Source organism: Aulonocara sp. 'chitande type north' Nkhata Bay, linkage group LG15 (genome assembly GCF_057382095.1).
Source record: "Aulonocara sp. 'chitande type north' Nkhata Bay isolate Kocher_YH1m ecotype deep benthic linkage group LG15, A_spYH_male_GT1.1, whole genome shotgun sequence".
NCBI lineage: Eukaryota > Metazoa > Chordata > Actinopteri > Cichliformes > Cichlidae > Aulonocara > Aulonocara sp. 'chitande type north' Nkhata Bay.
This window is the reverse complement of record NC_141358.1, coordinates 6572960-6584342: the sequence shown is the minus strand read 5'-3', so window position 1 is coordinate 6584342 and position 11383 is coordinate 6572960. Positions and strand designations below refer to the sequence as shown.

General features: G+C 44.3%; 1 protein-coding gene across 1 annotated transcript; it reads right to left on the bottom strand.

Moving 5' to 3' along the window:
* Positions 1 to 9576, bottom strand: dll4 (delta-like 4 (Drosophila)). Its single transcript, XM_086263907.1, has 11 exons — positions 9135 to 9576; positions 8712 to 8972; positions 8265 to 8322; positions 7324 to 7587; positions 5341 to 5401; positions 4151 to 4281; positions 3751 to 3920; positions 3432 to 3651; positions 2193 to 2928; positions 1740 to 1848; positions 1 to 1231 (listed from the first exon to the last, which is right to left on the bottom strand). The coding sequence occupies exons 1-11, from the start codon at positions 9186 to 9188 to the stop codon at positions 1226 to 1228; spliced, it is 2070 nt and encodes a 689-aa protein (XP_086120033.1). The 5' UTR covers positions 9189 to 9576; the 3' UTR covers positions 1 to 1225.
* Between the last annotated feature and the right edge of the window lie 1807 nt (positions 9577 to 11383).

The window sequence follows — 11383 nt, the reverse complement described above, 5'->3', positions numbered from 1 at the left end:
AATTTTCACAGAATTTTTTATTCTACAGAAGTTTGGTCCTTATAAATATGCATTATATACAAAATAACATTATAAAACATATAAAGAGCAGTGTGTCATATTTAAATTAAAACTCTGGAAATACTCATTTAAAAAAAATTACATTATTGGTTCTGTACTTTTGAAATTCATTATAGGCAGGCAGTGGTGTGACAGTCTTTTTCTTCTCGTTTTGAGTCTCTTGTTTTCAGTTGCATTAAAAAGAACAAAAAAAAAAAAACCCCAACACCTTTTTTCTATGCGCAAACTTTTCCCTTTCTCTTGGATCGTGCTGGCACTGCACTGACTGTTGTGCTCCTGTGGTTTTCTCTTCAAATCTCTGTTGATTTTCAAAGTATTTTTTTCCCCCATTGTTTTTGTTTATTTATTTTGGTAGTGCAAATCGATCCAAGGATAGACAGGGGCACACAACTGAGCATTCAAACCCCGTTTTTTTAAGGCTTCTAGTGAATTTGGGCTGCATACGATCTTCACCCTTGCGCATGACGTGTCCACCCCCCCCAAATTTCTTTTTTCCACGTGATTGACGGCTGAAGATTAGTTTCAGACATTCAGAACTCAGCAGTGGTGAGGTTGGATTGTGACACGGGGTGAGTTCACTCGTCTAGACCCTGAGTCTTGCATAGCAGGCGAAGCTGGCTGGAAAGAAGGAGAAAGGTGGGGGGGGCGGATTTGGAGTGGTCAAATCTTTAGGCACCTTTTCTTTTTTACTGATTGGTTGGCTGTCAAAGTCATCATGATTATCACACAAGGCCAGGTTAGATACACAGGGCGACAATCCACCCTTTATCTCTCTCTCTTTTTTTTTACTGTCCAGGATGGCCAAGGTTAGAAGTTTAATAATTTCACTGATGCTGTCGTCACACCTCGTGCAGTCAGTCTATTTTTTTGCCAGTCCATTTAACCATTGTCGCGACTGAGAGAGGTCCTTCACTGTACATGTGTTGCATACAAACACTCGGTCAAAGTTTTTCAATTCTGTCCTTTTTTTTGTTGTTTTTGTTTTTCTTTCCTTTTTGCAGAGCAGACTTTTCTGCCCTCTCCAGTTCTCAAGTGTTCCAGAGCAGCAGTGAACATCTAAAATGATCTCCAGTCTCTTCTCAGCATTTGTAAACAATCCAGAATATTACATTCTGCCTTGATTGTGTCTCCCCCCCTCGTTCCCTTGCCTTCTGACACTCACAGTTTATACCTGTGGGATAAAAGAGAGAAAAAAATGGAGTTACACCAAATAATTTGAACAACATAAAAACAGCAAATTAAAAACAGTTTCCAAGCACTCCTTTAGCTCAAACGCACCGGTATCACTGTTATGTTTTGCTTGGAAGTAAACATCTTAAAAATTCCACTAAAAGCCACAGCACTAAAACATAGCACCTTTGAGACTGAGCAGAGCCAAACATGTGCGAGAAATCATTATAGGTTGTCACTTTAGGTCTTCATATGGCCAAGATAAAGTGTAGCTAGCATAATTTATAGAAACCAATAATGCACGTGATTGCGTTTCCCCCCCAGCTTAGGTCAGAATACCAAAAAAAACAGGGAAAAACAGCAAGTCTCATCTTCTCCTATGAATGTTGGTGTACTAGTGAGGAATCGTGCACTTGAGACAACCTAATGGATGTCAAATAGAGGATCTAAGGCAATGCTGATGAAGACGTGATTTTATTTCATTTCATTTATTTATTTATTTGCCTTACCTCAGTCGCTATGACGCATTCCTTCCTCTCTTCCGCTATAACAAATACCGACTGGTACATGGAGTCTCTCGAGGAGCATATTGTAGATATTCTACACTCTGGCTTTTCGCTGCAAAACACAAATCACACTTTGTGTTAATGCAAACTAGAAGCACATGGCAGAACTATGCGTTAGGTGTATACACATGCGGCGAAGCAGCAAAGAAGAGTACATAGCTAAGCACTTGTTCAATATAAACTCTGTGGATGAAGAGCAATGTATGGTTGGGGGCCCACTGTTGGGTGCAAATGAGGATTACATGACAGAGGCTTCTCATACATAACAGTCATTTCTACTCAGCAGAGCCCTGTATATATACACACTATCTATGTGAGTGGAATAAATAGTTCTTTAACAGACATTATCGCAGCCAAGACGAGAGTATAAAGACATGCAAAGATGTTTTCTCTTACCTGTACACTCTACTCAAAGGCATTTTATCATCTAAACCCTTGTCATAAATAAGACTTTTATCCTCTTGTGACTTTTCGTCCTTGAACTCCTTTGATTTCGAGTTGTAAGGGTCCAAGTGATAGTTTTTATGAATAAAGTTTGATTTCTCTGAGTCACAGTCTACTTCCAGGCTGATTTTCTGGTTGGTGTTTTTGAGCTGGGACACTGGGATCAGGTTATCCCTCTGACTGCTGGACAAGTTGTTCATAGTCTCTGATTCTCTTCGCTGCCTCTGGGCTTGCCTGTGGATGTGCCTCAAGGCCAAGACCACCATGCACAGCACCACCAGTAGTGCCACCAGCCCAACAGCCAGAGAAACCGCCGCCCACTGGAAACCATCTTTGTTCTCTCCGGTGGTCACAGGAGAGGTGACGGCGAAATATTCGCATTGGGGTCCAGTGAATCCAGCGGGGCAGCTGCAAGTTGCTGGAGACTTGCCCGGCCCACCTCCCCCACTGCAAGTACCCCCATTGAGGCAGGCCCGAAGGGAACACTCGTTCAGGATCCGGTCGCAGTTTCGCCCTCCGTAGCCGGCAGGACAGATGCAGGTGTAGTCGTTGATTCGGTCCTGGCAGGTGCCTCCATTAAGGCAGGGGTTTCCAGCACACTCGTTGATGTTGATTTCGCAGCGCTGGCCGGTAAACCCTGCGCGGCAGCTGCACACACGGATGCCACCATGGAGCTGACACAGACCTCCTATGAAAAAAAGAGAAAGCGGATGTAGATCATAAGCATCAACGAATACAGGTTCGGAGGAAACTCAGAAGCTACCATTAGCAAACAGAGTGAGAGACGTTTCGACACTGAGGCGTTTCAAAATCAAAGACAGAGAACACAATCTCCGTAATCCCTCCCGCGAGGCTGCTTGAGTTCACACATTTCCACTGAATCCACAGTGTGACCGCAGTGCTGCATATTGTTCTCCCAGCGCAGAACAATCCCAGAGCCCTCTGTGTTTACATGAGGACAGAAATTGAACTGCGCTGGCTATTTGTCCCCTTTCATCAACAACCACAGCAAGCTGTGGTGACATTTACAAGCTGCTGCTCGAAGCTGCTGAGTGTTTACATGGAGGACAATAGACACCAAGTTCCCACCAATTCCTGTTGTTCCAGTGGCAGGAATTGGAGTGGGGGGGGGGAAAGGGAAGTTCAGAAAAAAAGGGGGGGGGGGGGGCAAAGAGGAAAGGAAGACTGTACCATTAGCGCAGGGAAGCGACGTGCACTTGTCCACTTTCTTCTCGCAGTTGAGCCCGGTGTAGCCTCTGGGACACTCGCACATGTAGCTGCGCCCGTTGTCCTTTTCCTTACATTTCCCCTTGTGGAAGCAGGGAGAGTCGGCACAGGTCAGCAGGCTGTGCTCACAGTGGGAACCCTCAAAGCCCTGGGGACAGGTGCACATGTAGCCCCTCTCCAGATTCTTGAGAAATGGAAATAAAAACAAGTCAGTGAGTAAGTATGATCAGCAGTGAATGTTGAAACCTAAAGGTGGGCATGCACCGCTCAGTTTCCTACTTACTGTGCATGTCCCCCCATTCCTGCAGGGGTTGCTGTCACACTCCTTCATCTCCAGCTCACATTTGACCCCCGTGAAGCCTGGCAAGCATGTACACGTATAGCTTCCCTGGCCAGTGTTCATGCAAGTGGCGCCATTCAAGCAGGGATGGTGATGGGTGCAGAAGTTCAGGTCTGGATTGGGGGAGAGAGGAGAAGAGTGTTTGTTTACAGGGTGTCTGCAGGAGACACACACACACAACCAATCTACCCCCGGATGTGTAGAAAGCTATGAATAGAACACTTCAGAGGAAACCTAATTTACTAATGCTTTCAAGTTAATTCAAATGAAAACAGGGTGCAAGTAATATGAGAGCATCTTTTTAAAAAGGAATAGCAGCAGTGAGCCAAGTTGTCTGGCGTACCTTGGTCACATAATAGGCCTCCCCAGCCCTCCTGACAGTTACACTGCCACGGCAGCTGGCAGGTACCGTGCTTGCAGGCCGGGTACTTCCTGCACTCGTCACAGAACGTGCCCTGCCAGCCATCTCTGCATCTGAAAAATTAAAACAAAAACGAAAGACATTTAAAACATTAGTCTTTGTTTTTTTTCTCATGCTAAAAGTGTTGTGATTGCAGTCTTAAGCCATCAAATAACTCAGATTAAATATCCCTGTAACAGATTAATTGGATGTTAATATTAAGAAATCGGTTAACATCAGTAACTGCGTCATACCACAGTTGGACACAATCATTAGATGATTAATTAATGGATCACAGAAATCTGAAAAAAACAAACAAACAAACAAACTTTCACTTGGCTAAAAGTGAGATCTTGTAGTAGTAAAATCTTGTTAGTTCATCGCTCATCACTCAGTGAAACTGCACTTTATTTGTACAGGTAGGTTATACAATGTATGTACAGCATGTGTAGACGTTAATGCTAAGAGTGGGGCTGGAAGCAGGGATCTTTATTGTGTTTAAAGATTACTAATTATAATATAATAATACCCAAGCAAAAATATTTTTTAAAGATTAAGATGCTTCCTAAAGGTTCCTAAGATCGTGGGACTTAAGATGCTCTTTTAAAGGTTAAAACATTTTTCTGTTACTTAGTGCGCAGAGACATGGGAGCAGCTTTACTGGTATCTAAAGGATTTAACCTTAATCTGGAATGGTTTTAGTGGTGGGAACGGTGGATTTGTGCCTAAAAAGAGGGCAAAAATAAAAAATCAGGAGGAATTTCCCACAGCGAGTGGGTGAGTGTGTGTGTGTGTGAATTATCCACGCTGGTGAGTGAGATAGGGCAGTGACAAGGAGGGAACATGGGAAGCGGAGAACTCAGTGAGTGATGCTGTGAAGAGAGGGCGCGGACCGAAACGCTGACGTGAACTTCAGCCTCACTTAATGAATCATATGGAAATATTTCAGCTCATGTGGATCCTCGGATGATAAAAGTGCTTTTGTTGCGCATAAACTGGGAGGCAGCTGAGTGAAGAAGTTGAGTGAAAAACAACCCAGGCCTTCCACATGAAAGGAGCTGACGCTGTGCCCATATGTGCTCCTTTCCTAACAGCCAACGCATATTTCAACACTTGCAATTATTAATACTTACACACACTCGCCAGGTTTGGTGCAGTTTCCATTCCTCTCGCTGCAACCCTCCAGACAGATAGCTACAAGCAGAAAGAAGAGAGAGAAAAAAATGAAACTTACAGTAAGGGTGCTGCTCTTTTACTGTTCTTTGCCTGTTGTCCACCTGTTCCTCCTGACACAATACATCAGGTGTGACAATTTCACATTTTCCATACTGTTAAAAATAAACCATAAGCTAAAATGTCACACAAGCCCCTTGCACTGCCATTAGGCACACAACAACCAAGGCTTTCCTTGAAATAGCCAACTGTAAGCTCTGTATATTAAAGTACACGGGGCCTTGGTGAGGCTCAACTTTCCTCAGAAGCCTCCATTTGATCTAAACCTGTCCGCCACACCCACAGCTGCCACTGGGTGGGTCGTTTGTGTGTGTGTGTGGGTGAGAGTTTGTTTGTCCTGTTTTAAGTGTACCGGTCATGACACTGATTCGCCGGGGCAACATATCAGGCGACTGACAGTAAGCGGCCGGTTTAGTCCAGAACAGATGCTCGCTCTCAATAGCAGACAGCTGTCACTATTGTTGTTTGTGGTCTGCCAGAACCATATTTGCAGCTGCCACTACCGCGCGCCCAACAATGGAAGGGGACTAAACATCGGTCGCGCGTGGCGGATAATAATGCTGCGATTAACCTTGGCGCGTGCAGTCGCCCGGGCTCCTTCTATCAATGCCCGCGCGCACCCCCTCGCGCCCTCCCCTCTCTCCTGCAGATTAAGTTACCGGGCACGCGCTTTCTGAAGGTACAGTAGTAAACAGAAATTAACAGCTCTTCCTTTAACTTACCTGGACAGAAACGGCAGGTAAATGTTCGCTAATACGCGTAGATTTAGCTTAAGTTAGCCAGCCATTTGTGTCACGTGACTACTACTACTACCACTGTGCGCAAGTGTCCACAGTGTGTGTTTCTGCATTAATGTGTTTGCTACTAAGCTCCTTCAAACTCTACACTATGGCCCCGAACGGCCGGGCTTGTTAAAATTTATGTATGGGAGCGTGTGAGCGAGAAGGCAAATTATGGCCTCTGAAAGATGCCCAATCTGTCTTTCTCATGTATATTTTCTGTAGTCAGTGGCGATTGATGTGTGTGTAATTGCAACACGTGAGCCCATCTGGTTAGAATTTGGCGCCACAGTCAAAATAGCACATGCCAATTTCTCTTTCACCGCCAAGTGACATGGATGACAGATCCGCTGTCACCCGTGTGGCCACATATCCAGCACATGGTAACTATTACTCTCACGGTGCCTCCTTCCAATCTACTCTTTGATTAATTTGTTTTGGTGAAAGGGGGCCCTTGGTATTGTGGAGCCAAATGGCATCGAGCCTCCTCATAGGCTCATTCAGAACTTTCCAAATCTTGGGAGTGCTGGTGCACGATCTGGCCAAGTGGGTTTGCACAAGTATAATGTGCCTGTTGTCGTGCTAAGCCTGCCCCCGCCAAGAAAACCCATATTCAATGAGTACCCACAAACCCACCAATTGCACGTCAGAATTACATGATTACAAATTATATGAAGCAAACAGCTATGAAAAATGCATTCCACACCAAAATTGCCTATCAGACTTGCCAGATATCATGAGGTCATGTCTAGTTATAGCACTCAAACATCCTGTGGCCTTGAGGATGATGACCTATGGGTTACACAACTCACATACTAGCAACAGCTGATATCAAACTTATGCATTTCTCTCTATAGGCAGAAACCATTATAATGATTATGAAGAGCAAAGGACGATGTACAGAAACAGATTCATCAGAGTATTGGACAGTTAACCACTTTAAGGTAAGGCCTGTCCACCAAATCCTGCAGAACACTATCCAAAAACTCATTACAATCAGATTGAGTTGAAGCAACTACAGACTGTGATCACCAAGAATAGACTACTGATAGCAAGTGAGCCAGACAGTTGTAAAACATAAAGATTATGTAGCTGGTTGCTTACGTTCTTCGCAGTATTTCCCCTTCCAGCCGGGCAGACAGGATAGCTGTCCATCACGGGTGCAGGTGTAGTGGCCGAATCGGTCATCCCTGGGCGTGCACTTTTTGGAACAACTTTCTCCGTAGTAACTTTCATTGCAGATGAATCGGTACGAATACTTCAGCTCTGTCTGCACATTGGCCAGTGTATCCTGAGACCAGTCAGTTCCTACACCAAGTTGTCTTTGGATGGTAAAGAGGCTAATCAAAGCGTCTTGGTTGTTGGTTTCTGAAAGAAGATGAAGAAAAAGAAAAAAGAGGAGAAGGAAGAGGAAGTCAGAACTAATGGAGGAAGTTTAGAGTTTAAACCTGCCCATGTCCTGGATTGATTATGGTTTTATGTCACTTATGCATCATAAATGGCTTGCGAGGTCAAAAGTCATCCACTTTTGCTTTAATAATCTGCCCAGTGCCAAGCTGCATCCCTTATCAAATCCCATACAGCTTAGATGAAAGATAAACTCAGGTTGAAATTTCCTCTTTCTTTCCGTCAGCAAAAACATTCCCAGGCCCAGTCCCCTCTTCCAAAGGGCAGAACAGAGTAAGGTGTAAAATACAGGAAGATGTAGTCAGGGGCTTTTGGCAAGCACTGAGTATTCTCACCAAAGCCCACAGCTCTTTCCCACGCCAAAAATAAACTAGAGGAAGTTCAATTGTATTGGGTATAAGAATGAAAAAGGTGTTCTGAAGTTCATAACAAAGGCATGAATAGGCGTGAAAATTGTCTGAAATGATGAACAATTAACGGGAGGTGGAGGGGGAACACTTCAGTGACTAAACTGCATTTAATAGCCCAATTTATTTTCTGCTTTCGTGCATGTTAAGTGTGCAAAAATTGTAAACCGACTGGAGTGTGTTAAACCTACAGACAGAGCTCCCTCCTGTGGCAAAAAAGGCTGCACTTACCTACAGGTAGGTTTCCATAAGGTGAATGCCAGGCTTCAATTATTAATGAAAAGGACCCCTAAAGAGAAAACATATGCCGTTAATACATGCTACAAATACTATAGCGATTAAAAAAAGAGTGCTCGCAATTTAGACGAGAGCCTAAATCTTGCTTATTTTTGTATTTCATAGGCTCCTGCTAATTGAGAAGAGAAATTTAAATCAGACTTAAGACTGCACGAGGAAATATGTGTCACAGTGATCACGAGAGCCTTTCTGGATTTTGAAATGAACGACATGGCAGCAGTCCAATCTGTTAGTCGAAAGAGTATTACCTAATGATATGGATTAGACTAGCTGACCAATAATTGGTGCGCTCCCAAAATGCATAGCAGTTCCCCGAAATCAACATAATAGCAATCGCTGTAGTGAAACAAATAAAGTGGATGTGCTGCTCCACGCCCTTACCGGCCAGCCAAAGTTGAAGGGTATTTGAATCGGTGTAGGTAAAGTGCCACTGTCCTTGGCGCTGAAAGAGTTTGTCCCCAGCACTGGTGTCATTGTACTTCCAAAGATGCAGTCACCTGGAGAGACCACAGCCTGATAGTTCTTCAAGCAAATTCTAAAATAAGTCCTGCAGTTGGGTTTGCATGCATCTCCGTTTGCAAGCAGACCTTTGTGGTTTTTAAATTCGTGGAGATCCAGCTCAAAAACTCCGGATCCAAATACCTAAAAGAGAAGGAAATATTATTTAAGAAAACGCCGTGCAGCTACATGAAGCTTATTCTGTTATTTAAAAAAAGGAGGGGGGTAAAAATTAAACAGTCGGCTCTCCATCTGGTTTCGCCGAGGTCTCAGGACCACCAAGGAGATGTAGATCCTCTTTCATACCTGTGATATTAACGTGGTGCTAAATGCGATGGTAAAGGTGAACCAGGCTGCCATCCTTCTTGTTTCTCCAGGGCAGCCGCGTCACCAGCCACTCGCGCAGCAAAACCTTCTTATTCCGAAGTATTGACGCCGAGGTAAACAAATAGGGTATTGAAAAAAACCCTTCCACGAAACACTATAAATCCTCCACTCCCGATTAGTCCTCAATAGCTCCTTGTTGCCGTGCGTCAAAAGCGTCCAGAGGAAGCGTTTCCAATCTCCAAGTTATCCAAAGGTGAGGGAAGACCAATATCCACAGCTGTGTCCCACTCCGTCAGCAGGCGTCCTCTCCTTGCATGATATTGTACTCCACAATGGTCAACTCCTCTGTGTGCGCGCGGCTCAGACCTTGTTTTGGTGCTCAAGTCGGTGCGTCAGTGCGCCACGGACGTTCATCACTCGTCTTATTACTACTGAATGAACCCTAGTGTGTCTCCTCCCAGATATATAGACTACCACTGCGCTGCTCATTACATAAACTGCCACTCACCCAACTGGCACCGCCCACTTTACATATTCAACCCCCTTCTCTTTCCACCCCAACAATTATCCAGATTTAATACCCACTGGCAGAGAGATGACTGACCACCATGGATACCGGGCGATTATTAACAAGCCCCCAACATCTGCTGACTTATTTTTAGCGCACAATATGCGGGGCGCACATTTAGACTTTTTTTTTTTTGCACAATGAGAGGGGACAGCGCAGGAGAGCCGAAACTTCGAGAATGGAGAGCAGAAATTCAATTACTGTCCTACTCTCCTTGTACCTTCCTTAACCCCCGGTTCCACTCAATTGCACGCCTAATTAGCCCTTACTGCAGCACTGGAGCCTCGCACACTTGGGCTATCCTTCCAGGACCCTCCACTCTCTGTGGGGTCACATGTGCGCCTCCCTCGGGATGTAAGACAAACAATGAAAGCAGAAATGCGATTACAGGGGGGGAGACAATCTTTTGAGTTGTTTTTGAGTTTTCAGAATGTTACTTTTTTTCAGACTAAACCCAGAAGCACAAGAGCCAATATCTTACAACTCCCAAACCCAAATGATCCCACTAAAACGCACGCTTGCTTTAATTTAGAAAAAGGGCCTTTGCTCAGCTCCAATAAAAAATGTATTTTACGCACACCCACCTACATTTCGTATTATGTTTCCATTCTGTTTTTTCTCCTTTCTGAACATCTTATTCTAGTTGTGTTTAATGTTGCAGCGCGTGCGCCCCTTCATGCCCACCCAAGTATTTTTACGGTTAATGGCAGCGTGCCTCCTATTGTTGCGGCGCGTGTCCCTCTCTCGCCCTCATGCGGGTGTACAGGACTGGGGGACTTAACTATTCAGCTGTATGCAAATGAGCTCTCTCTCTCTCTCTCTCTCTCTGTGATACCCTACAAACACACACGGAGAGACTGCGCGTGGTTTCACCCGCGTGCGTAAAACTGATTTATTCTCCACGCGGCCTTTTACATCTAATAGGAATCTGAGCCCCGCATTTTCGAGATAAAATATTTGATTTGATGGCCTGAAATTGGCAGCGGTGATGCGTCCAACTATTAAACTGACAATTTGTCTTATCTTAAATCCGTTTGACGCAAATAATAAATAAATAACTTCCAGGTTTACCCACTAAGGATGACGTAGACGCCAGTGTAATGCACAAAGAATGTCAATCACATAAAATTTATACATGTTATTTATTGAATTTGTATTGAAAAGACTTCCGGGGGATATTTAAAAGAAAAAGAATCCCTATTTGAATTTTTGGAACCCACTCTTTACCTCAGTTTCCCCCCTCATATCCATTGGCTGTTTTTTTGATTAATCTCATCGGTTGTATTTGTTGTTCGATCGCCCGTGTCTCTCTCATTTACCATCTGGTGGGAGACTGGCAGTCCGACGCACCGTTTTTCTATCGTCTGTTCGCGGAGGGCACGAGCCAGTTTTCTCCAACCTGTTCATCTAAATTCTGTTTGGCATCATGTGAGCGTTTGTTAAGAGGAAACTACAGTAATAGTGTAATAAAATGACTTCCTACGTGAACGCTGGGGATATGACAAAACTTGTTGCTGTGCAGCAACACCATTTGCCCACGTGAGGAGGAGGCTTCTGGAAAATATGATAATCAGGTTGTTGAAGACAAAACACTGAATACTGTAGTCAGTGCTGAGCATATGAACTGTGCACTCCTCCATCAACTCTTTTATTTCCCCCC

Excerpts from the sequence above, each read along its gene's own strand:
- dll4 (XM_086263907.1), bottom strand. The coding sequence starts at position 9,188 with ATGGCAGCCTGGTTCACCTTTACCATCGCATTTAGCACCACGTTAATA. Across the intron at positions 5,402-7,323 it reads GGGGAAATACTGCGAAGAAC|CTATCTGTCTGGAGGGTTGC; the intron begins GTAAGCAACCAG and ends TTCTGCTTGTAG. Across the intron at positions 4,282-5,340 it reads ACCAAACCTGGCGAGTGTGT|ATGCAGAGATGGCTGGCAGG; the intron begins GTAAGTATTAAT and ends TTAATTTTTCAG.